Raw genomic sequence first — 26,035 nt, 5'->3', positions numbered from 1 at the left:
GTCGCTGGATGCTAACTTCCAGGAGAAATGTATCTCTTTCTTCATGTCTTGTCAGCAAGTGTATTAAGAAAGAAAAGAAAAACTTACTTGATCGAAATGAAATATTTTGGCATAATAACTTGGATAGAACTAAGGATGCTTATGTCTTTTTAGGCGCCCGTAATAGCCTAGTGGGAAAAATATTTGCCTGGCAACCTTGGGAACACCTCGTGGCGCAGGTTCGAACCCGAGCAAACGGGACAGATCCCGTTTCGTGCGGCGAACCAGCCGTCCGATAGGGTGCCTAATGGCAACACCGGACGTAAAACATCGAAACATAGGGGCATCCACCATATAATTCGACTATCTCAGGCACGTAGAATTTCAAACGTCACAATGTTAACGACGATTCGACAATATATTTGCGATTGATAGTAATAATTGTACGATTAGCCACCCACCGGAAGCCTGGTTGGGTCCGAAAACGAAAGCCTTTGCGGGTACACTGGACAGAGAATGGACGAGTGGTTGTAGACGCAGATTGTTATTGACGAGGGCAGAAACAACTCCAATTTTCGAGAGGCCAAGCCACATCATGACGAACTCGGGTCGTGAGTCCATGAAAAGGCACACCTCATCGCCAGGCTTGAAGCCCAACTGGAGGAAACAATTAGCCACTCGGTTGGATTGCTCCTCTACCTGCAAAGACATTGAAAAAGCCAGTTTAGATACACGCTAAAATACTCTATAGAGCAAATAGAACTATAGAGCGAACCAAAGAAGATTTTAATTACGTCTCAAAACGCTAAAAACAGACACACACACACAATTGTATATCATTTTTTCACCGCACAACTTATATATAACTTTTATAATATTTATAATGCTGAAGTTGTTGTGAGCTAATGATGTCACGCTTGTGCAAAGCACCGTGCAGATCCAATTGGCCATATTAACGTTTATGTACGTTAGTTGTTTCCAATAGAGCGTTGGAATTTACGAAACACGAATGCTACCAAGCTTTAGATACTGTTGAACAACAGGGCAATAAAGGCCACTGAGGTCTATTGTATTCGTGAATACAATGTACCTCTATTTATTAAGTACAACTATTTATTAAGTAAGCCACTTTTCCCCACATGAACCCTAAATAACAAAATCAAAACCCTAATTCGGGACATACAACTAAATCAGCCTAACACTACTTTTACTCGATTATAGGCCAGTCTTGGAGGTAACTGCCTCGCACATTTTATGTTAGGTACAATGCACCGTCGCTGTTTGCTGAACTTCGCGAATACGAACTTGAACAAAACGAACATCAAAATCGATATCTGTCATATACCTCGCTTTGTATCGAAATGTTTACTTACTATATAAGTAAATATTTCGAAATTGTTCTCCAGTGGCATGTTCAACATATAGTTATAGAAATTGCGGGATTCATGGCTAACAAAATTTGAGAAACGTTCAGTATTGAATTGGTAGAAATTAGTAAATGGCCCGCTCAGTACAATTTACTGATAGCCGAACTTGCGAGCTATGGCAGACATACTTACGTTGGAGAATGTCGCGTTGGGTAAGTTATATCGCTATAGTTATCATATTCACTGAAACAATAACGTATGAATATCCATTGTATTCTGCCAATTGTAGACTACAAATGTTGCACCATTAACGACAATCTCTGAAAAGCGTCAACGTCCGTTTACTCTGCGCCGAGCTCACTAATGCACGCTATCTATTGGGTTGTCGAGAACGTATAAACGGTAAAAAAATAAAGTAATATTTTTTTACAGTCTATAATAACATTTACAAACTGAATATGCGATATTCTGCCATTTCTCTTATAACACCATTATCCCATCACTGCGGAACCTTTGAGTGTTCTGGGCGAAAAGTTGTGACAAGTGAGTTTCGCATCCCTCCCCTGAAACTAAATTAACACCGTTAATTCCATAGAGACGGAAACAGATGATAGTCTAATGGTGCAAAATCCGGGCCATGCGGCGTACCCACTGAGATTTTTGATCCAACTTCCCCAGACTATTCCCGATTAGCTAAAGATGTATGTGGTTTGACATTGTTGTTCCAGCAGATCTCTTGCTGGTTGTCAACAGTAGGGGTCGAACTCAATCGTTCCGCCAAGTGGCAGCAACATAGGATGCACGGTTCCTTTTGCAAAACACATAAGAATCGCCTTTTTTGGCATGAGTTTAAGCTCTGTAGAGAATATTTTTTCGTGTTTCTTTTTTTCGTTTGTCATTCGTGATCGGAGATGGTTCTATTTCGCTGCGTCTCTGTAGCGTTTTGCAGGTAGGGACACGATCGAGTAAGTTATATCGATTCATGCAGCGTTCAAACATCAAGCTCTTTTTTTCGAATTAACTTTCTACAAATAATTTAAAACTGTTTAGCAGTGGATATTTAGTTCCTTAGCGACATCATAGCCATGAAAATGTCACGTAAAAAATTCGTCAATTTTTCCCGTAATTGCTCGAGTGGTACGAAAAGCTTTCTTCCCACCGAAATTTCTAGAACGAAAGCGAGAGAAACGTCTTTGCCTATAAGTGGAACGTTCTTTTTATGGACCTGGGCAGCCTTTTTTTGCCCTAATCGTAATCCAATTGCGAAATGTAGGGAGTGTTTATAGAAATTTCACTTGTCTTCAAGGCATTCTACCTTCAGTCTAAATAGAGGTATTCCCACAATCTGAGTTCATTTTTCAAATTTCAGTACTCAAATGATACCGAGCCGGTATTAGCTGAGACGCGCGACTTGAAAGCTATAAAGAGCTATAGAAACAATCAATATGTTTGAGATATATATACATATACAGCTCCGATAGCTATAAACACCTCGGTGTTTCTGAACGTGCGGTACAGTAATAACCCTAACTTTTTAATTTATTGCAATACTTGTAAAAAGAAACACCTGTAAATAGATGTTATTTGTTATTGTTTTGAGATAACAGGGTTAGTTTATTTAGTACGAAACCATAGATGAATCTGTCGTTCCATACTGAAAGGCCATCAAAACGATAAGTCTATCACAATAACAGTATATCATCGAAAATTTCGAAATTAATTATGTTTACAATCGCATTATGTAGCACAGACTACTTAAAACGTATAGCTTAGAACTTTTCTCCAGCTGCAATTAGCTACTGTAAAAGCAAACTACGCTCTCAAGCAGAAGGTCAACTTTTGCTACGTAAAAATTAACAAAATTTCAGATACGTATTGTGACAGTGTCAGCTTACCGTTGTGTACCCGGTGGGCGAGTCAGCTGAAAATCTTACTTGCACAACATCACCATGTCTGTCTGTACATTAAGAATGCGTGTACACTGATGTTTAGTCAATTGTGTTACGAAGACATCCACAAGTGACAAACTGCATATGTGTATAAATCGTACTTACATCAAACACCCTTGTTTTAGACACGATAGATTCATCCTTAGCGAAATTTTTAGAGATCCACAAAAAACTACTCAATCTATCCGCTCGAACAGGTACCAGCGTCATCTAGCCATGTTTTCGTCGAACGGACTAATTATAAACATAAGAAAAAAACGCCTCTTTCTACTTTTAGAGATTAGTTCAAATATCGCTCTTCATCGCCATATAGTGTACCTTGATACGCTAAAGTCCTTTGCTGGGTGTTTGCTGCGTATACAAAATCGAATCGAAGCAGATATATATATATATATATATATATGTATATGTGTATATATGTATATATAATTAATAAAAGCAATGTACTTACTTACCTATTGCTATCGGTGTTTATAGCAGTGAATAATACCATAGAGCCTAAGTCGTAAAGAAAATTGCAACCGGATGGTTGGGCTCGCGCTATGAATATACATTTGTTAAAATATATATCATAATGAAATAGGTCGAAACGTCAGAACTGGGACAATAGGAGTATATTCTAAAAGTACGTTATGGTTTATTAAGGAAAAAAATTGACTGCAGAACGAAATCGCTAAGTAAAAAGAACGATCAAAGGATGCCCTCCTGATAAATCGTCACCTCTTTGAAGGTCCATCTAGTATCATCACAGCGAAATGCGATCCGATTGGGCCATCTCTTAACGCTTTTCTCGAACAGTTCTGCCACCGTACGATTGTTCCGAACCGCGCTCCTGAAGTAGACGGCCGTGTGTAAGAGACGTATCAGCCCCCTAAAAATAACCAATCATAATAACAATTATGATAGAGGTAGATGAGAGAGAGTCAACGTAGCCATCTTGCACCGGCCCGTCGGGGTCCAACGGACTTTATCTTTTAATATTTTTATAAAAGGTACCACTATAGCCATAGCTTGCATATGAAAAGCAAAATACATCACAAAACTTAACCATTTTAGAACGGTCGTAGCATAAAATAGACATAGCTTGAGCAGAAGAAGTTATCGTGCAAGTACACATATTGAAGGTAGGCTGTAGAAATTCACATGTTGGTCTCGAGCTCGCAGGCCCTAATCGGAAATGAAATGTAGGACGACCGAACTCGGACCACGTCTAAATTATAGCAAGCCTGTAGTCAATCGAGAACACATGCGGATCTGGCAGCCGTGGGCCCGTTATTTTTAAAGCTAGTATCAATAAATTCTGACCTGATACGAATCATGAATCTTATCAATTGTCAAAACATTTTCTCAGAGCGTAAAATGATAATCTCAAGGTCAGACACTGAAGCTGGATGCCTAAGAACCAGAGTCATCCTCATCAAACATTAGGTACGTTATCTTTCTGAAATACGCTCGTATCTGCCATAGCTGTAACAATCTACGGAATTATAACAAGTTACACGACCTTACGACATAAAGCAACCTTACTATTGTGTTACTGATTACTTTCGCTGATATCTTTTATCGAATTTCATTGTCGTCTGCTTTAGATTATTTCTATCTTCACTAGGAAACAAGGCATAATCAGGAGCACGCGATTCTTGTACTATAGCGGAAACCGCTCACTTACGTCCATGTTTCTCTTCATCTTTAATTGTAGTAATCTCTCAAACAAATACTGGAAACGTATTAGGATAAAATCCACTGCCAATAAACAAATAATGTAATGCTTCTATCTAACTGTGTTGTCAGATCCATGTTGTCTCCTGGGACAAGTGATTGTTGACGAGCGAATATCCTAGGATTAGATAGAGGCAATCTTGAACATTATTACAGTGGACGCTAATCCACGACTTGAGCCATTTGACTCAGACTATCAATTTTAGCCTCCCGCCCTTGTCTGGACTACGTGGTGATTCGTCCAGGGATTTCAAGAGCCGGCATACTCAAATCGACACTGTGCTTCCTACAAATGATCTTGTAGTACGTAGCAGACGTCGCTTTGATATTCAGCAGGGCATGACTAGTCATCGCGCCTACGTGGATAACCTAGGGCAAGATGTCAGCGTTCGATGGAAGCTATCAAATTTTGACGCGACAATCGACCTAAAGCAGTGGGCACTGCGACTGGATAGCACAGAGCTATGACTCAATTCTATTGGGACGCTCTTCTATCACCTATTCACGTGTCGCTGAAAGCCTATATCTCGAAGACTGTGGTAGCAGCCAGAACAACTGAAGGACCAGTTAAGCTCTCACTAAAAACCAGCCTGGCTCTTTTCGATCCTAAGATACCTTTTAACATTGTCGTTCGGTAGTTTCCTCAAATTTTTTACAAACAAAGCAAACCACACCCTTAAACTGACTCAAGACTACTATAATATAAAAAATCACTTATCTAAGCAACGTAGAAAACTTGCAATGAAGTTTTGCAGCTCATTTGTGAACATCGATCTAATTGATGTATTGCTTAGATTATTTCTAACCGACGCTCTATGCCGTAAAAGAGTATCGTCACTGTGAATTATCATGAACTAGGAAACCCCCTGTCTACACGCTAATGGCGAGCACTGTAGTTTATATTACGTCCGCTATAGCCTAACTGTGATCCCGACTGTGGAACTTTTGCGTAACTTTGCGTTAAAAGTTAGCCAAATCCACGGTTTTATATTTGCAATATTATTCGACAATATATTGTGCAATAACCAGTCTTTATTCGACCTGAATATATGCCTAAAGCGGTGTAAGTACGTAAAAGTTGTGTAAGCGGTCAATGTTTTCAGAGGTCTAGCGTGACGTCTGGATGCCCTTAGCTTACTAAACTAAGCCCTTTGACGTACGTATTTTATGTAAGCTTTCCCGCCGTTATTTATACCCGCTTAAAATATACGCAAATGATGTGAAAATATACGGGCGAGTTTGTGATTCGTTCACAAGCGAAATCCATACAGTGAAGTCCGCTAGACTTTCATGAGTGGAACGGAAGACTTAACCTAGTGTTGCATGTGGAAAAGTGCGCCATTTTACCCATTAAGCGTGAGAACAAATATACGTGACGCAAATCTCGGATCTCAAGGTGCAATGAAATAATATCTAAGTGTCATTACGTTCAGAACGTACGGCGGACGTTGTGCTTCACGCAACACAACGTCCCAAATGATATCTGCGCAGCACGAGTGTCAAATCCAGGTCTAACGAAAGGTAGGAGACTTCTATTACAAGTCCGGAACACACCGGCAAAACGAGGAGCATTCAAGTGTTATGTGATGAAGATTTTGCTCAGTTACCTCACCTATTTTGGGTCGTTTGACGATCATTGAAATTAAAAACTAGAAAAAAAACTCCATCGTAAAGTATCGGAAAATTATGTGATATCAGATTCAAAACTGGCATAGATGTTTCGAGATTTTGTAATGTAAGATTTTTTCCCAGCGTGCAATATGCATCCCAAAAATAAACGGTACGCACAAATCTCATTTTATAAAATTGTACCAGACGTTTACGGTGAAATGTGAATATATGTAAATTATCTTATTATGATTATTATAATCATGCGGCCTTTCTTCTTCCATCTACAACGCAGCTGCAGCCGCAGGCAGAAATTTACGACTTGTTAAACCATAGGAAGAGCCTTCGCTTATAGACTATTTCTTTTGTTGCATAGTTGGGTTGATTAAGCCTTATGATGCGTCAAAAACAGGTTGGCCAAAAGATCTTTCGAAGTTTCTCCATGCAGTCAACAATGGGATTACATGCGGCTTTGTTGAAAGATTTAGTTTTCGACAAAGCTTTTAACAAGTTCCTTGTTTAATCTTCCATTATTTATCGTTGAATATTTTTTGCGCCTCACACGTTTGTTGTCGGCTGTATTTACAACCGGTACAAAAACCATCAACAAATACATTAACCTACTGTGGAGTTCATTCACTAAGAGCTCAATTGTTTCAATACGAAATAGCTAAACAATAGATAAACAAGCGTTCGCAGCTCGATTAGATACTGAATCAGATATTTTTTTTCTGCAAAACTCTAATATTCCATGGATCATTTATCAAATTGAAGTAAAGGAATCTAAAGGGGTTATTCTAAAGCAGGTTCTAGACGCTTAGGTTTAGGAGGACACATATCTGTATGCATTTATAGTATATCTGAATAAATAGCATGTCGCAAAAATACCTATTGGTAAATTAGTCTTGTATGATACAACAGCTTCAATATGCCCATTTAAATTAATCTTCTAAAATAATGTTCACAAATTTGCTAAAATGGGGGAAATAACTTTGTCTCCAAGCAATTCGGCATCTATTGGACCCGTTCGAAGCCCAAAAAGGCATCTAAGAATATAAAAGACACAAGCAAAAGAAAATGATTATGTAGATTTTAAAGTTAAGCTCTAGTAGATCTGTTGTTGTTGATGGTGGCTTATTGCTAGTTTTTCTGCCAGCAACGGTAAAAGTCAGTGACTTTGCTAAGCAATAACAATGCACGATCCCTTTCCACCTCTCGCCAAACAGTTAGCATCACCTTCTTTGGCGTCCGTTTACGCTTTCCCATAGCTTACGATCGATATTTCATCACCTGTGATAAAGACCTGGCTCGATTTCGTTATGTTCTTTAGTAAAAGGAAACACTATCGAAGAAATGGTCTTGCGTCAGCCGCTTTTTTAAACGGTAGTTAGCGGTAATGGTGGCGGATGTTTAATCTTTTGACCATCTGATGGTTACCCAAGGCTCGATAATGATTTCGTCAACCCACTCTGAAATCGGTCAGTCACTACAAGGGGCAATTTATGTCATCTCGGATATGTCTATCCGGTTAGAAAACGGCCAATACGTTATCGATGGGCTAATTAATTGCGCACAGTTGTCGATGAAATCTAAATTATTCTGAGCCGTTCATACAGGCAAATCAACAAACACGGTGTGTGTGCGAAACACATATCTGTCGTGCTGAAATATTCTTTTCACAGAAAAATAAAATAGCATACTTTTGTCTTCTTTCAATTCTTTTATGTATTCTTTATCAATACTTGTCGTATTGTACATGTGTTTTTTTTAGTCTGTGCGTCGTATGTCGAGGATGCAATGAATCTAGTGCTTGGAGAATGGCTTTTCGGGAAATATATGTAACTGGTGCGGCGGCTCATGCAGCCTGGCACAGTAGATCTGCTAGCCTATCTGAAACGAAAATTATAGCAGAAAAAATCGCTTGACGTACATAACTTCCGATCGACAGATTTACGTGACGGAATTGTGAAGTCAAGACTATCGAGTTTTAAAAACATTGATTTCATATCGCTCAGTGTATGCGTAGCGTCATAAGATCGCGTAGTTGGATGTCCCGAAAACAAAATCGCTTCACAGAAGAAAAAAAAAAAAGAAAAAAAAAGCATCCGGAGACTCGGTGTAATAGTACAACAGAAACAGCTTCAAGTTCTCAAATCATAAGTCACTTTTTCGTGTAAGACTTTTTTTTTTCGTGTCAAATTGTTATATAATTTCCCGGACAGCTTTGTTGTTGAACATCTTATATCCGGTTGGCTTTCTTATTAGATATCCGCCACTTTCAGCGGTTGTGACATCAATACGCGAAGTACTACTCGTACAGCGCCATACACTATATCATCGCTTGACTACCTCTTTAAAAAGACCAACGCGGTAACTTTCAAGATGGTCGGTGCACGGTGGCGTGATGGCTTCTCTTAGCGCATCGCGTACTTCTTTTTTTGAAGGTTATAAACGACGACGATCAGCGCGACGTCGGCGACAACCCTGACGATGAATAGGTACTACGAGATGAACAGAAAAGCAATGGCCAACGCTCCCGGTAGAATCGACACATCACTTTTAGCACGACGACTATATAGCAGTTACCAATTGCACTTAAGACATGTTGGGTTTGGTTACAAAGCAACAAATCAATTTCGCCAAGTGCTCAGTGCCCCGACTACTAAAATCGGCCATACGGCATAATAGGCTATGTTTAGAAAATAGAAAATATCCTGACATATCTAATGTGAGAATACGTTCAACATTGCATCTAATACATGTATCGCTTGACCTAAGGGGCAAAATAGACGATACGAAAGCACTTCTCAAACAAAATATTTCTAGTACTTAGCACAAACCTGTTATATAATAGCAACGTCAATGAACTCAGTCGCTCCCCACAAGGTAGCTTATCTTTTTCTTCAATTCTAGACATTAGAGCTACTTAAAAGTAAGGTCATAATATCCATATTTAAAATATTGAATAGTCTACGGTTCGCCATAGTTAGTAATGTTGCAACGGGTTAAACAAATGAGGGATTGTGTGACAGTTCCTACCCTTAAGCGATTTGAGTAGAAGCACTTATATATACTTACGTACTTAGTACACTTACATTAAAAACAGCTGTAGAATAGCAACAGTGGCTAAATAAAAATACTTGCACCGAAAAAATCAGTGAAACAAAAAATATTAAAAAATTTCGTCATAGATTGCAATCAAAGCTTTTGGCCGTCATTCACGTCATATACGTAATTGAACCATTAGAGTCACTCGGACGAGCTACAGATTTCATTGGTATTAACCAACCGGTCTGATAAGTTAAATTACTATAACTTTTCACTTTTTTTTTTTCGAAATGTGGGAATATTCGAATAGAGGCGCCGCAGCCCTTAAGGTTTTACGGTCAAACCATAACATTGAGCAGCTCTTCGAAATGAACGCGGCAGACTTTTGGGCAAATAAAATATGGCTTGCGAATACTTCAGCGTAAAACCGGTTAAGTTACTCTAGGTAAAATAAAGTCAGAAAGCAAAGCATCCTTTAGTGTCGAAAATCAAGGTTTTTGTTTTTCGAAGGCCGCAAGCCTGCGAAATTCCATCGAGTATTGGTGAACGTCTTAGAAGAGGAAGCCTTGGGCGAAAGCCCAGTACGTGAATAATGTAAATATTTCAAGAACGCAGCCTGGAGTGCCGAGCAATAGCGAAGCGGTAACTGATGTAGTGACCCAAAGAACAAAAACGCAACGCCCTAGTCGAAGCTTTTCGCGAAAACTTCGAGTCTGAAAGGCTCTGTCGGCCCAAATTGATTTTACAAGCATAACCCAAATTCTGAATGTGCGGACATTGAGTAAAAAAATGGGTCCTCTGTGAATGAACTGCAGGCCAGCTGGACATGCGCGGGGTGTGTTCCGCATACGACGCGCGGAATTTTAATCAATAAAAAACCTGTATGGGGTATACGGTCGTCATAGACGAGACACAGTTCAATCTCTACTGCCAGTCAGGGGGAAATAAAGCGAAACACAAGCGTCACCCTGAAGGAGAATCAAGTGTAGAGTGAATTCGGACTTTAGGTGATTATATCATTTGCGTTGAATATTCAGGTATCTACTGCTATGAGATACTCGCCGAAGATGATAGAATAAATGCAGCCCGCTATCTCAAGTCTCCCAAAAGATCATGAACCGTCGGCACGATTATCGAAAAACACACAGTTTAATTACTTTGAGATAATGCCGAATCTTGTTGCTAGACGTTTGTTACAGATTGAGCGAAGAAATATCCACCATTGGCTTCAACTCGTTCATTCTTAGGTCCGTGTGATTACGGAGATTTTCATGTCCTGAAAGAGTCGACAATTAGATGAGCATATCTCACTATCGCTTTACTCCGAGAAGCTAGAGAATCACATACGGTAGATATATGGCTATCTAGAAGCTGTCAGAGCGCCAGGGCACCTGTGTAAAAATTGAAAAAGGGTAACTCTAACAGATAACTGAAAACCATTATTTTTGTCCAGATAGCTCAAAATTTTCTCAGTTTCAAAATCCATCAGATTCGTTTGTAGCAGCCCAATCTATACACGGCCTTAAGCTTTCGTTCAGTTCTGAAAGCAAGCAGATTTTTTGTTACTGCCAGTTTAACGTCAATCCATAAAAATACTCGAATCTATATGAATAAAAAAAAGTTAGAGGAATTGCGTTGGCCTAAGATGAAGCCGCAGATGTGTTGACGTTGAACGTTACGCGGGTAATGGATGAAAACATAACCGTAAATGGTGTCGCTGGGTCGTAGCTCCGACAGGCGACATACTACATAAAAACATATATAAAGACTATAATGAGTGTTAGGCTAGTAGTTATTTAGAAGCAATACACTTTTCCGACAGACCTTGAATATAAACTAAGCAACGAAACTAACCAGAACTTCGTCTTTCTTTTAAGGTATAACACCGGTCAATAATAAAATTATCTATGAAGACCTATTAAGGTAACTTCAGTAGCGGATAGGCGGTTTTCTATTATGTCGGCTTTTATTTTCAAATAAACATTCACCTTTTCGTACTATATTCAAACAAACGTCTCTAGAATACAGAGACGTTTAGTATTGGAGACAAACGTAAATCAAATAGACACTTAAGCACCAATGGTTCGATAGATTGTTCCAGTGAGACAGACACGATATGTTCTACATGGTTATTCTAACTTCAAAGCTAGTGGCCAAGTAAACAAGTTGAGACTGGAACAGAGTTGCGTGGAAGCGTCTTTAAACATGCGACTAGATAATATTCATCTTATTTCGAGTGGGCCGGAAAACAAACGTTTAGATTTAATGGCTGTCCGGCAAAAAGTCATGCTGAAGGGGCGCGCAAGGCCAGTCAAAAGCCGAATGTCCTTTGCCGCTGATTTTTTTCATAAAGAAAATATTTTATATCGTTCTTAGGCAGTTTGTTGACAAGCCCATCGACTCCGGATGTACTTAGCCACACTCTGTTACATTCATATAACGATGATAATAAAAGGACGAAATAACAGTTCACAGCGACACTAGGTATGTAACCCGGTACTCGTACATATGGATTACAAAGACAGTTGAAAATACTCCTTGTATATTTAAGGATGCCTAATTGTTGTAGGCCATATTGACAATGTTTAAATATATGCAAATATAATGTGGTCTTGGAAAATCGAAACGGCGATAGGTGTAGTTCGGGTTATTTGTTATGTCGACACAATTCAATGGCACAAGGTAGCGTAGCTTCGACAGAGTGCAGCAATCTGATGCCCATCTATGATAAAAAAAACAAACAGTATACTCTATGTGCTACGTCCGGGACATGCTTCATTTGACGAAATAGAATCCTGTAGTGATCGCTCCCTAAACCTACCATTTACTACAAGCCACAGAAACATGAATGTTTTTTAATATAATTCTACCGCAAGGCAACAAAGGATGATCGAACTCGAGCTCGCATCTGATTTCTGTTGAAGCGATTAAAAATTTTACCATCTGCGGACGTTTTTAACAGTAACAATGGTTCCCTATGGCTAATTTCGATACTTCGCTAATTTCGAAAAGAGGAACTCTCCAAGAGTTCCTCTTTTTAGTTCAACTTGCATTTCTTATTTATGACAAACAAGAGCTAAAACAGTTGCTTCACGTCGTGCGTTGTTATCACGTTTTCTACCTAACCAATATACATGTCTTTAAAATAGCAATTTCGAAAAATTGTCGCAATCCGAAAGGGATATCCTTTCGTCTGTTTATTCATGTCCTTCCTAGCTACAGCGGCTGGCGCTCTACGGATTCTACGCTGGGCGAATAGGCTCCAGACGTTATCCTCTGTCTTTACAACCTCAGTTTCAAACCCCGCAACAGACGGCGACACTAGCAAGGGCAAAAACTATTTAGCAAAAGCTGCAGCTATTACCATTCACTATTTTAGATCAAGGCACTTCCAAGCTTTTACGTCCACAATCGCTGGCTCGCATCGCACGGTTGAGCCCCTAACATTACCGCGGAGCTCTTACTTCTGCTACTCCTATTTTTACTTATGTACTAATAATCTATGTAACTATACATGCATATATCGAATATGTACATAAACACGCACTCAAATAAGAACATTTATAAACATTACAGTTTCCTCGTAAGGTTATTTATTCTATCTACAGGCAAACAACGATAACGTCGGTGCCGTTGCAAATACAGTGACGGCTATCATACAGCTGTACATAGAGCTGCCCGTTCTGTTACTTAAACGGCCAGCCCTTCGACTAACCTCTGTCACATTTTCTCTGGTCGATCTTAGACGCGCGCGCGCGCGCGCAACAAGCGCTGGCCAGCCGAGTTAAATGGATCCACTAACCGATGGACCAACACACCAGCGAACGGCCCATCGAACGACAAAGCCACAGGGTAAATAAACCAGACATGAAGCCGACCGTTCGTTGTTGGTAAGTAACGACTTCTGTCCCACGAAATTCCCCAACGATGGCGGGGGGGCGGGCGGTCAGGCGGTCTGGCTGGCTTTTCTTTGGTTCGGTCGGTCGGTCGGTCGGTCAGTCGGATAAATGAAGCACAAGCGTATGGAGCGAAACACAGTTGGCAATCTGTGGCAGGCTGTATATGTGTGACACATCGGCGCACAAATCGGTAGGAGCAACGACCCGTTTACGTGAACGGCAATGAACGGCCTTCGTCGTCGTCGTCATCGTTGTATCTCTTACATAAAATAACATATCAAGACGCTTACAGCTTTACATATACAGACATCTACATCGACGTAGCCGGCAATTATAATACACACGACGCAAGACGATATCAGTCATATTCCCGAACTGTTACACAACAAGGGGAATACGCCGTAAGCCCCAGTAGTACGGTAATCCAAAAGGATTCAAGTTCTTCGTACTATTTACTGCTCTGCCTTAGAGCTTTTATTACTTGGCGGAACCATCTCGTCAGTTTATTGACGTGGATTATGTCGATATATTGGCCCCATGTTTGCCGAGTGTGTCGTATCACGATCAATTATGCCCCGCCTGGCAAAAATCATTTTTCAACTACTTGTCTTGTCCATCATGGAATCGCAATCCGATTATTATTATTATCCGATATGGACCGATTTTGGCCAGAAATGTTGTTGGAATTTTTTTCACATATGTTTTATTCCACGTCGTTGGCGTACGGAATGGTACGTACATGGAATGATACGTATGGTAATGGAAAAGCTGTCGGGATATTGTTAACTAAAGGCTCTTGTCAAATAACACCTCAATATATATGACAAACCAATCGGCACTTTAGCGATCAGTAGATGGAAAACTATCGATGTTCTAATTAGTCTCATGAGAATGAGTAGGGTTCGATGATAATGGTCGTAGTAACACAAGTACCGTATTTAGTACGAGCATCACTTTTGCTCATTGGTCATTCTGAACGTCCTCCGATATTGTGGTCAGCGATAAACAATTGAAGCTCACCTGGCTTGGGTCGCTAGCTATACATGCTATATAAACTTGCTTATAATACAAGTACGAGAATAACGTCACCAATAAGAGCGGAGGCCTTGTAATAACAGTTCATATATATATATCATATAATAGATCATTGTCCATCGCAAGAATAATACAGTTCTCACTGATACGACTCCCATTCCTATTATTACTATTTTTTTACAACGCTAAAAGCTATTAATAGAAGGCTAAAACCAAAATACATAATTTTCGAATAGCAATTCCAATAGCATTTACAAGAGAAGAAATTTTTAGCGACTGTGTTGTTTGTCGCGTGTGGCTTTCGCCATGTTAACAATATTGTTAACGTGTTAATACAACAATGTTAACAATAACTTCAATTGCTCTAGAGACGTCATTTAATGTAATACATATGTGTGTGTGTGTATATATCCTCTGGCCTCTGGCGTAAACCTCACAATGGTACACAACCGCAACGCCGAAACATAGCGACCAGCCAGCAAATCGGTAACGAAGAATAGAAAACACCTAAGTACACCATGTGGATTTATGGAAGTCACCACCATCGCCTTGCTAAAATCTATCAGCATTTTACACTAAAATGGCAACATTATTTAATTCTAAGCCTCGTCAGTTTGAAATTTGTTACTGGCTGAAGTGAGCACACCGAACGGAACAGTTGGCAATGTGCAATTTCTCCTAACAAACTGAGGTAATATAACCATTCGTTTGTTTCCAAACGTGGAAACGCGCGTATTGGCATCAATGCGGAACCATGAACTTATCTTGGCCCATGCACATGTCTTAATACCCTAGTACCGTCCAGACAGACGCCAATCGTGGTATTAACTAGACACGGCATTGCGTGGCTGCCTGATGCACTTACGCAACAGATGTCTGCGCGTTATTTCGCAGCGGCTGCAAACGACAATGTTATTGGAAGGACGTCTATGAAAAATCAACGTACAGACACAGGTAATTAGTATTCGTTAAGAAAATCTAGATTGTTGTTTCAAACACCGTATACAAGCACTAATAGGCTTGCTTCAATGAATGTTATACTATTCTTAGGAATGCGAAGTGCTACGCCGATCAGTATAAAACCCGTCGCTACCCCCTTCTTCATCTCCGTACCTCTCAGTCTGCGAGGCGAGGTTTTTCGGTTGCATCGTTTTCGACACCTCATATAAAGGCTGGTCATAGACGTACGATTCTTTTTGCGGCCTTCGAACCGAAATAAACTAAATCACATATTATTTACACCCCCACCTATGCAGTGACGCATGAGAATGCACATGAAATATTAGAGACAAAAACGAGCTTTCTATTATGAACTTTTTCCATAAAGGATATCTATGAAGAGTTGGCTAGTTTCGTTTGTCTCCTATATCCATGCATCTTTTTCTAGCGAATTGACTAAATACCATTTTTGACAATGGTCTGCTACCAATATAGAAGAACGCAATAAATTATCAATCTAGTGTTATTATTACTACCGTGATGCTGATCGCAGATTAGGTAAGCTTCACTGCACAATCTAAAATAATGACAGCTTATTTGATAATGTTAATGTAAGCCTTTGGAAATTAAGTAAAATGTATATATTATTTCTTTCTTTAGTTCGAAATAGTGTTTGGCACTTTACTTACGACGTCGCCTTTTTGGCCTCTTAACAGTATAACATCTTAGAGGATCCGTGGAACGTTCAGGCCATTTATGCTTATGACGAGCCAGCCAAATTTTCGATGACCCAAAACAAACCGACTACCCCATAAATAGAAATAGCTTTTAAATTGAGTTATTTCAGTTGGCTTATTTTTTCCTAATGAACCGAATAAGAGTATATGCAACTATAACGACTGTATTACTCGTATTGTATTTGATTTATGGGTTTACATAGGTATAATATATATCCTAAAGTCGTTCATATAGTCGACAGCAGGTTTTTATCGATATCTGTTGATGAAACTCCCTAAAAAACTTTGATTATTCATGGTTTGTGCAGGTTTCAGCTTTGAGGTTCGTAACTACGTCTCCAACACTGAAGACTGACCCTTAGCCATCCACTCTGTACAAGATTTAACAGCAATTTTCTTAGTTATTTTCACATTTGTTTTCGAAAATAACGACACTAACTGAAATGTGCAGTCGAAAGCTGGGTTTTACAATGGCGGCAAACAATATTTTTCAATGTCGCAGCTTTCTATGGAAACGGTTTTTATACGATGCAGTACGGTCATGGCTGATTCAGCACTGAGCCTAATAGACTGGAAAACCTAGCTGCGTACTATCATCACAAATAACTATTGATAATATATACCATTCTTCATATCTAATGCATTTCTTTTGAACAGAGTCATAGGTTTTTCATTTAAGACAGGAAAATACGGAAGTTAATATCTTGTTATTTTTACTTTCCATATATCTTTCCAGGTAAACCGGATTTTGAATATGCATAAACTATTAGCACGTATTATGAATACATGCGGTTGTCTCGTGCTATATTTGAACTTCTGCTAACTTGTTATCTTACGCCGACTCAACCCAGAATATCATTGCCTTAGCTTACTTAACAAACGTTGCTTCACATACGCTTCTCAGGCAGCCATACGGAAAGCACATACGAGCTGACGTTTACTAAATAGGGTAACCAAAATATCACTCGGAATACAAACTCGCTAGTGTGGTCTTATTGTTTGTTTTTCATCTCGCAATCTTTACACAAGAAATCTCGAAGTTTGATCAGTCCAATATTAAATGATGGCACAAAAAAGAAAATTCTCTCCTTACTGACGGAGACAACAGGACCGCTTACTTCGACATACGCTACCCGCTTCGATAAGACGTTGCTGCTTCAGCTAATCTGGCCATCAGAGAGATAAAAAGCTTACAGCAGCAGGTAATCCGATAAAGAGGCCTATTCCTTATGCTGTTACATATACCTCGGCACATAAGTTCGTCCATCTAAAAAATGTTGCCTTTTCACGTTCGATTGTCTGATCCAACCACTTACCCTGTACTTTACATTGCAGCAATAGTGTTGGCGCCAACACCAGTCATGCTAAATGAAGGCAAGTTGGCAAAAAAGCTTACATTTCTGTTTGCATGTTGCCAGCGAGATCCACGGCCCTGTCGTGTCGTAGATCTATTGAACAGCGTCTTCCTTCTCAACTCGGCTAGCGGTCATTGCCACACAGCAGAAAATATCGATATGGTCTTCAACAGCGAATTGACGGTCTAGGGCCAGCCGCTGCATATTGCCCCGATTTTAGTCGGCAATAGCAACAACGACGACGACGACGACGACAACTACTACTAGAACAGCTAAACTGTTGCTTTCGCTGAGTTCCGCTAGGCGGTAGCGGAGGCGTTGGCAGCGGCGGAAGAAGAAGAAGAAGAAGAAGAAGGTTCTCGATAAAACCGCACAACTTTGTTTTTGTGAAGGTACGCTATTTAGGGACGTAGTTATCTGTGCTTGTTACCATGATTTAAGTATAGCTTTCCGTACGAACCTGCATATACGCGATCGAACCATTGACGTCATCATACTTGTTTTTCTGTTGTAGCAGCTGTACAATTGCACAGCTGCTAATTTCGAACAGACAATTTAGCGTGATCGTCTCTTTCAATTGACGTCTTTGGATTCACATTTAGGCATTTAAATCAAGTTTAACTCGGCCTTAACAATGTAGTGTAGACGTATTAAGGCGAGTGGAATAAGTTAACGACCGAAAAAGCATTTCGATTGAAAGGAGTTGATATGAAGACAGCTTACTTAAATAAAATTTCTTCGAGAAAACACTTTGGATGGGGTCATTTTCAAATAAGAGCTTAGTGGCACAAAATGAAGAAAACCTAAATCCTTCTTATATTGTAACCAGACATCCATATTTATCGACTTACTACGTGGTGCGATAAAAAGTCGTTGCAATTTCTACGGAAATATAGTTACATATGAAATGTTATTTACTCATAATCTGAAATGAGCACCTGCATACATTAACATTACATTACATTAACTCTAAACGGCTATACTTAGGTGACTTATTCTATTGGATGGTATCGTCATTTACATTGATATGCTACTTAAGAGAGCACCAGACGTAAAACTACAAATATTTATCTGTAGGAAACGCAGTAGAATCTGTCTTCTAAATTATCCACTGCAGTTTTAAAATTTTGGTGATGCCTATAGCGTAGCGGATTGAATGGAAAGGGGAAACTCGGCAGTCAGACTCTTGTATTGCACGAATTGTTTGCTTGCCAGAGCTCGTGAACTTCTTTGCTACAGAACGCTACGGTAAATAGCAAACATGAACTTGATATGACGACAGACATTGTGAACTTGATTAAAATGGCCACATTAAAATACAACCAGGTTAGAGATTATTATCGTCAAGAATCTTCCTTCGCTTGAGTGGTGCCCACTGGCAGAGGATGCATGAACAGCTGATTTTATTATATAGATGCCTATGTACGAAACAAAATGCTTGCTTGTGTCGAACATAAAGTGCCCAAGAAAATACCACAGGATGTTCAATAATTCTTTTTTAAAAACAGCAAATGCCTGTCAGATTTAGTCTCATCAAGCTCGGTGGCAGAAAGAAACACGTGTTTCCTATGTTTTCGGATGTGTAGTATTGTTATACACACTATCGGTTGACATTTTTATCGAGCGTTTTTACTTGGAGGATTGTAAGGCAACAAGCCCACCTAATGACGGCACTTTTGGCTCGGTCATTAGACGAAAGAGAATTTACCAAATGCAAATCAATTAATATACATCTATAGGTTACAGGGTGAGTTTGGCAGTATTACAAGAGAAACAGCCATTGCCTCGATTATTATCACGAGTAACGGAAACACGGGATCAAAATCATCATCCGGAGCAGATTCTCCTCCTCATCATCTCCATGATCCCGTTGCAATGTCATTATTTTAATGTATAGCATACGGCAACGGCTCACTAAATTGCAATCATAGCAACATACCATGACGATGAAGATGCATCGTGTGCTACTGATAGGTAACTTAGTGGCTTGCAAAAGCAACAGCGGCTATCTGTTTAACGCCACGCTGAGCACTCCACCTCGCTAGGACGAAATCGCGTGTTTCAATTTTACATTCAGCACTGTCGTTAGACATTGCATAAAATGGTAAAAAATGCTCATACCTTTACGCTTAGTTCTAGGTCCCCAATGAATTTTACGGATTGTCTTTGCTACTCTTATTGCTAATAGAATACCTTGTTGTTCCTGTTTATCTGTAAACAACAGATGCCGTTCCATTGGAATAACCTATTTACAGGGAATTAATGCCAATATTTCGCTTCTCAAGCCCTAGTCCCTCTCTCTCCGTAGGTAGACAAGGATCTAAAGAAAACAGCGTGGAGTTTTCGCTTGTTAGTCAAATCGCATATAGACCTTAATTCTAGCTTCTGATACGCGTTTCCGTTGCGTACTGTTAGAAAAAATAATCTTTTGATTCGGCTGGGACATATGACATTTACAAATTTAAGTGGTATAATAAAATTTTTAGTTTTCTCAACTCAAGCATTTTAGATTTTCTCAGGGACGAATCGGAAGTTACGCACTTTTCAATGGATCGGCTACTTTGATAATAAACAAACTTCGGAATATATGATCTATTAGCAGTAAACCGATGAAATCTGAAATAAAATCGGGCCAAATATACCGTTAGCCAAGGGACCAATAAGGATTCAGTTTCATCGAACATAATGGTCACTATTTGAACGAAGCTAAATAGAAATCTTTGGTCATATGTCTAAAAAAAAACTAAATCTACTTATTTGTGCATTTGACGCGGTTCTTCACCTAGCATGCCCTAACTAACAATCGAAAAGTTAATAAATATATCTTTGATATTAATATGATGCTCAGAATAATATATCATGAGATATCCTTCATGACAACTTCGGAGCATATGAGCTGGCTTTAAATAGATGACTTTGGTCTGCTTAAATTCCACTAATCAGTCTGCGTACTCGCAGGTGTCAATCAACCTTACGGTACAAGGATGTCTGTGTCCATATGTGTACACTTCACTCGTATAGAAAAAAGACCAAGTAGTGTTAACTCCTGTAATGAAAGGCTGTCCGACCATCGCGGCGACGGTGGTTTACAAAGAACAAGTTGTGGTTTTTCATAAAGAGGCGGAGAACTTATGTCACCGTACCACTAGTTGTACTGTTTTTTTACATTACAGAGCATCCATAATAGGCGATAACGACATATTGATACCGACAATATGGCCAGAACAAGTAAATTTCCGTGCTATCAGATGATTGACTATAATAATGAATCCTGTAAAAACAACTTCCTATAGCAAATTATTACGACAGAAGCACGTAGAAGCGTAGCTGACAGAAGCACGAAGACTATCCCCGGTGGACTGGATGCCAGAAATTAAAAGCGGTGTTCGACATCTCATTCGAATTATCTGCACGCTGGTCATAAAATAGTGCGTTATACCTAGACTTTCCATTGAAATGATCTAAGCTTGGCTTATAATAACCCCATGCGATAGGGCACTATGTACAGCAGCCACTCTGCCAAGCTGTCCACTTGCCCAGTAATGGCAGGCCAGCGATCCAAAGACCTCTCATTACCGGCACTACTATTTCGAGGATTAACGTTAAGTGGTCGTGACAGCTTTCTTCTTTCATGCGATTTGGCGGCGAAACGTTCATTCGAGTTCCTGCGTTATATCCGGATACTACAGAACCAGTCCTAGGCCCGCCAAAGCTTACGCCATTGCACTCTGATAAAACGAGTGGCAACCTTACTTCTCAGACGCGCGCTTGTACCGGTTAAAGTTAATCCTACCCGTTGTACAATAGTGCCAGCGTACAATTAATCAAGACTTACAACAGTTTTAGCCTGTCGCAGTTCGCTGTACATTACAAAAATAATGTACCTCCTTACAAAAAGAAAAATGTATTTTGCAGTTTTATGTGTACAACTTCCTGCAGGAAGGCTGTTCGGATTACACAATTGACAACTTCAAAACTCGCATATGAAAGAGCAGAAGTTTTTCACCGATAAAAAAGAGTGGCACCTCAACTGTCAACGGGAGCAACTTGTTCACAAAAGCTGTATGTCCTCAAGTTAGAAAAGTTTTCAGTACTTACGCATGCTGAAATATAAAGCCACCTCAAAAGTAGCCAGCGGACTCCAGATTAGATTTATATTCATCTAAATTACCACAGTAGAAATTTTGTTTATCACTTACCTTTACAATAAACAGTCATGGTTCAACTGAAAGATTAGCTAACACGAGATTCAATGGTAGAAAACTGCGGAATTAAATGGGTACTGACTATTTTTTAGATCATGCCATTTTTTCTAACAAGAAAGTGATTGTCTTAAAAATACATAAAAAATAAATCTATGAACACTCTGGGCATCATACAGGTCAGATATCGAATATAGTCCTAGTAAGTAGATGTCTTCTAAAAGTGACTTGGGTTCTATAAATGATCATACTATAAATGGGGGCTGTATGGGATACAGTGAGGCTGTGTGTATGTCGGGTGTATAAAAATAAAAATTCCACTGATGTCTAATTTGAAAGACTCATTTTGAATAAACATCTAAAAGCCAGCCACTATACGCCGACATAAATTAGGGCACCATCTTATATGGATGTTATATATCTGATGTTGCCGACGAGTGCATTGTACTCCGGGTGATCTCGACTCAGACCTTGACCATAAACAATTACTTATTCCAAAATTCTGAATATCGTATAAGCTCTAGTCAAAACAACTATATAGATTTAGCTATCAAGCTGGCTCTGAAGGCCAACGTCAATATAGCTAGAACTTCCCTTTACTTCTGGAACAAAATATGATTTCTTTTGAAGAGGAAAATCCTCCCCTAGTTTTGTTAAACGAAATCGTTAGCAAGTCATATAGTTTCATATCTGACTCATATGAGTTCGTTAATCTCTATTTAAATTATATTTTCCTTAAAAGCAACGATCAGCTGTAAATCTCTTTAACGTTTCAACATAGAAATCTTAGACAAATACATAAGTGTATTTCGTCTCACTTGGCAACTGCTGTTTAAATAGCGGCATTAATTAATCCTACTGATATATAATGAAACAATATTACTCGTACAACATTAGCTGTAACGTGATGCGGTAAGCTAACGGTAGCAGTGAGCTCACAAAATATTTTTTGCAATTTTTCACCGCCTGCCTATATACAAAATTCGTGCTTGGTAATGCTTTTATTTTCTTTCCTATACTATACATATAGAACGTATCTATATACCTGTATAGCATCTGGCTCGAAATCGGATAGCTAAAGAAGTGCGGAATCGCACCCATCCAGCGTTAGACAGCGCTTTAGATAGTAACGACATAAAATCAATCTGACACCCGGGGGTGAAAGCCGTGACCGCCCAAAGCTAACTGCGGCATCTTTGCCCGATACCTTTTTACTCATTGTGTTTGCCTAATGCCCTCTGACGTACTCGAAGGCATCAGAAGAAAAGATGCTAAAGGCTAATGCATAACGAGCAAATTGTACGTGCTATACATAGTAATCTTACTTGTTCGTAAAGTAGTAGGCAAAACTTCAATCAGGACAATCAAGGATTCTTAGGACAATCAAAATTGTGTCCCTGCATCGGTAAACATTTAGAATTTACCAAGCTTTTAACTATTTACCTAATCTGTTGAGTAAATGTCAGCAAAAACCAATGAGTCTAGATATCATTTAAGTTAAAAATTAAGGTTCATTGACTAAGTTTCTACTCGTCGGAAGTTCGGATACTACTTAAGTCTGTCGAGGACTGCTTAAACAACTGAGCTAAAAAGGTTTTTAGTGAAACAACAGTGCGTTACTGGTGCAAATTAGTGAAACTGGGGGGCTTAAAAATCACAGAGGAAGGGTAACTACAACTTAGGACCTAAACAGAGCGAATAAGTTGCTGTGATCACGATTGTTTTTGAGTGAAGTTGAGTATGGACAATACGTTACTTGTCAACTCAATATGCGGTTACTTAAAGCACGTAGTACCAGAATGAAGATGAAGAGCAATAGCAACGAGTTGGTTCTTCGTAAACTAATTAAGTTCAGGACATACGGAAAAACACGATTTACGTAAAAGCTACCAACAGAATCGCGCTTAGACCCTATCGTCATTATAGACGAAACATCAAAAAAATGGCGTTGAACAAAAAAAAATTGATATTTCGAACTCCTAAAAAGTCTTAAAGAAGTGTAGCATGCCAACCGACAGCACACATTATGTTCTCTCGACAATAACGCACAACCTCATCGCCAAGCTTGAACTAAGATTCCGATAAATAAAGATAGAATCAGATAATGGCTTCAACTTTTAATTCTCCAGTTTTACGTCAGGCTAATATTTGGCCTGCTTCCATACCGCAAAAATGACGAGAGATAACATAACGGCTATTAATGCTGATTCCCTCAAGCAAGTTATCAATGAGGTAAGTAATTACGGCAAATCACAGGTACATAGCTGTTGAGATACATGTAGAATCAATGTAATGAAATAAAGTAATGAGAAAAATATCGTTGATTTACGTTACACGTTTTAAAAGTTATTCAGGTTTTTCGACCCCCCTAAATAGGTTGGAAGCAATCGAAAATAGCAGACATTTTGGGTGAAAAATTCTACATGCATTTATAGGTAAAGACGGCGGAGCATTGAGCGCGAAGGTAGCGGATATCTAACGTTTAGGAGCCACTACGCGGGTATTTCGACGTCGGTTCCAATTCGCGATAATCTATAAATACGGAAGCAGCTGCTCAGATAGTGTGTTGAGGTGCGTGCGCGCGAGTGTGTTCGATAAACGTATTCCAGCGTGGAACAGTCTTGCACCGCATGTTGGGACACATACCTGGTAGGTGTAGATATGTTAGAGCATCACTGAAATACGGTACATGCCGGGGAGTTTTATTTTGGCTGATAACAGGCCAAAGATCCTAAAAATGCAAGGGTTCGAGTTGCCAATAAGCATAAGAGGTGCAAAGAGGCGTAGAAAGTCTATAGACAACTTATTAGAGCCACCACCATTAGAGCTTATTTCGACGACACAATTGATAATCTGTTCCTCAAAATGGTTTTCAACTTAATATGTAAAAAATGAATGTATATCAAGAACAACTTTTTGGGTAATTTCAACTGATCTTCGAGCCCTTCAAATCAGAACCCTATTGAAGATTCTTCAGCTTGCTTCCTATAAATTATTTTTTCGAAAAACTCAGAAGCCCCGCGAAAATTCGTCATAACATAGACGGTAGGTTTCGAGCATATTAGAAAATTTGTCGTTTTAATAAGGGCTTGCCCTACGTGAGCAAGCTGTGTAATACTTAATTTTCACCCAAATGTCCTGTGTCTCGCCCTGATTTTGCCGTTTTGTTTTAAAAAAAAGTACTAACGAAATCAAATGCGCGCTCGCCATTACAGGCAACCCGCCAAGGTTCATCTAGGTTTCAATGTTTTACTACATATATATCGTTAATGTTGTGTAATAATAGCGTGTGGTAATGTTGTTTTCATAGAACTCTCTCAAAATATTGCCGTTCTCCGCAGTTTGTTCATTTTCAGCCCGCAGCTTAGTCGCTCGCTCCAGCTATTTCGATTTCAATAGATGAACACGAATTTCTCATTACATTCATCGTTCAGATAGATCATTTGAGGTATAAGTCTCTATACTATCAGGGCGGATATATTTTAGACAATATAATACATTACATTTCCACATTACTTAATGTAATACTTAATCGGGAGTTCACAAAGATGTTTCTAGATGTGTACCTTACTTGGCAATTGAAAATTTCATTGTAAATAAGAGGGCCGAAGGGTTCGCACTTTACTGTGTACGAAATCTCGCTCATAGAAGCAAAAAGTGAATAAGCTTATATAGTGATGGAAAAAATATCCGACGCGTGTTTAACTCAGTTCAATATCAGTATCATAAAACCGCACCATGCATGATTATAATAAATTGCTACACTTGCTGGAGCCGTGGCATTTTAATGCTTATTAAAGCTAGCAACATCCAATACTGAATAAAGAAACATTATCTGTCGACTATACGTCTCGTAAAACACAAACAGTAACATCATTACAAATTACATTATTTTACTCTGCGTCCGTCGACGTTTCCGTGTCCTTTTGTGTGCGCGCATGGACGCTAATCTTTTGGTTGTGTCGAATCGCACCAATGGCGTCGAAAAGATTCGCTCGTCATTATTTAACCGGAAAACAAAAAAGTAAAGGGGTAAAGCTTGATTTACCGCACAAATAAAACGTCACATGTAATGAGCCACGAGACGTAAGGGGCAATTTTTTTTATTATTTTCAGGTAAAATCTAACCGAACATTTTATATATATATATGTAGTGAGGAAAAATAGTTCAGTTTTGAAAACTGTTTAATTTATTTGC

General features: G+C 39.2%; 2 protein-coding genes across 17 annotated transcripts in view; one reads left to right on the top strand and one right to left on the bottom strand.

The window, feature by feature from the left end:
- LOC111242848 (uncharacterized) overlaps positions 1-26,035 on the top strand; it is a 164,911-nt gene that overhangs the window by 80,350 nt on the left and 58,526 nt on the right. For 2 of the 9 annotated variants that reach the window (XM_086978082.1, XM_086978078.1), the window contains exons 2-4: positions 17,017-17,482; positions 17,616-18,027; positions 24,273-24,486. The exons of 1 other annotated variant lie outside the window; for it this stretch is intronic. The gene's annotated coding sequence lies outside the window, so the exon portion shown is untranslated. Of the gene's footprint in view, positions 1-5,491; positions 6,536-17,016; positions 17,483-17,615; positions 18,028-24,272; positions 24,487-26,035 lie in introns of those variants that run through there. 6 more of the 9 variants (XM_086978081.1, XM_086978080.1, XM_086978079.1 and 3 more) reach the window with 6 other exon arrangements.
- The window catches only part of LOC111242844 (long-chain fatty acid transport protein 1-like), a 65,426-nt gene that overhangs the window by 29,752 nt on the left and 9,639 nt on the right, over positions 1-26,035 (bottom strand). For 6 of the 8 annotated variants that reach the window (XM_022787719.2, XM_022787723.2, XM_022787720.2 and 3 more), the window contains 2 exons: positions 4,016-4,166; positions 441-678 (listed from right to left, as the gene is read on the bottom strand). In XM_022787719.2, the coding sequence (XP_022643454.1) occupies positions 441-678; positions 4,016-4,166 (389 nt within the window). The remainder of the gene's footprint in view (positions 1-440; positions 679-4,015; positions 4,167-26,035) is intronic. The other 2 variants (XM_086978076.1, XM_022787726.2) reach the window with 1 other exon arrangement.

Source organism: Varroa destructor, unplaced genomic scaffold (assembly GCF_002443255.2).
Source record: "Varroa destructor unplaced genomic scaffold, Vdes_3.0 BEIS01000001.1, whole genome shotgun sequence".
Lineage (NCBI taxonomy): Eukaryota > Metazoa > Arthropoda > Arachnida > Mesostigmata > Varroidae > Varroa > Varroa destructor.
The sequence above is the reverse complement of the archived record's forward strand: the minus strand, read 5'-3'. Positions and strand labels throughout refer to the sequence as shown.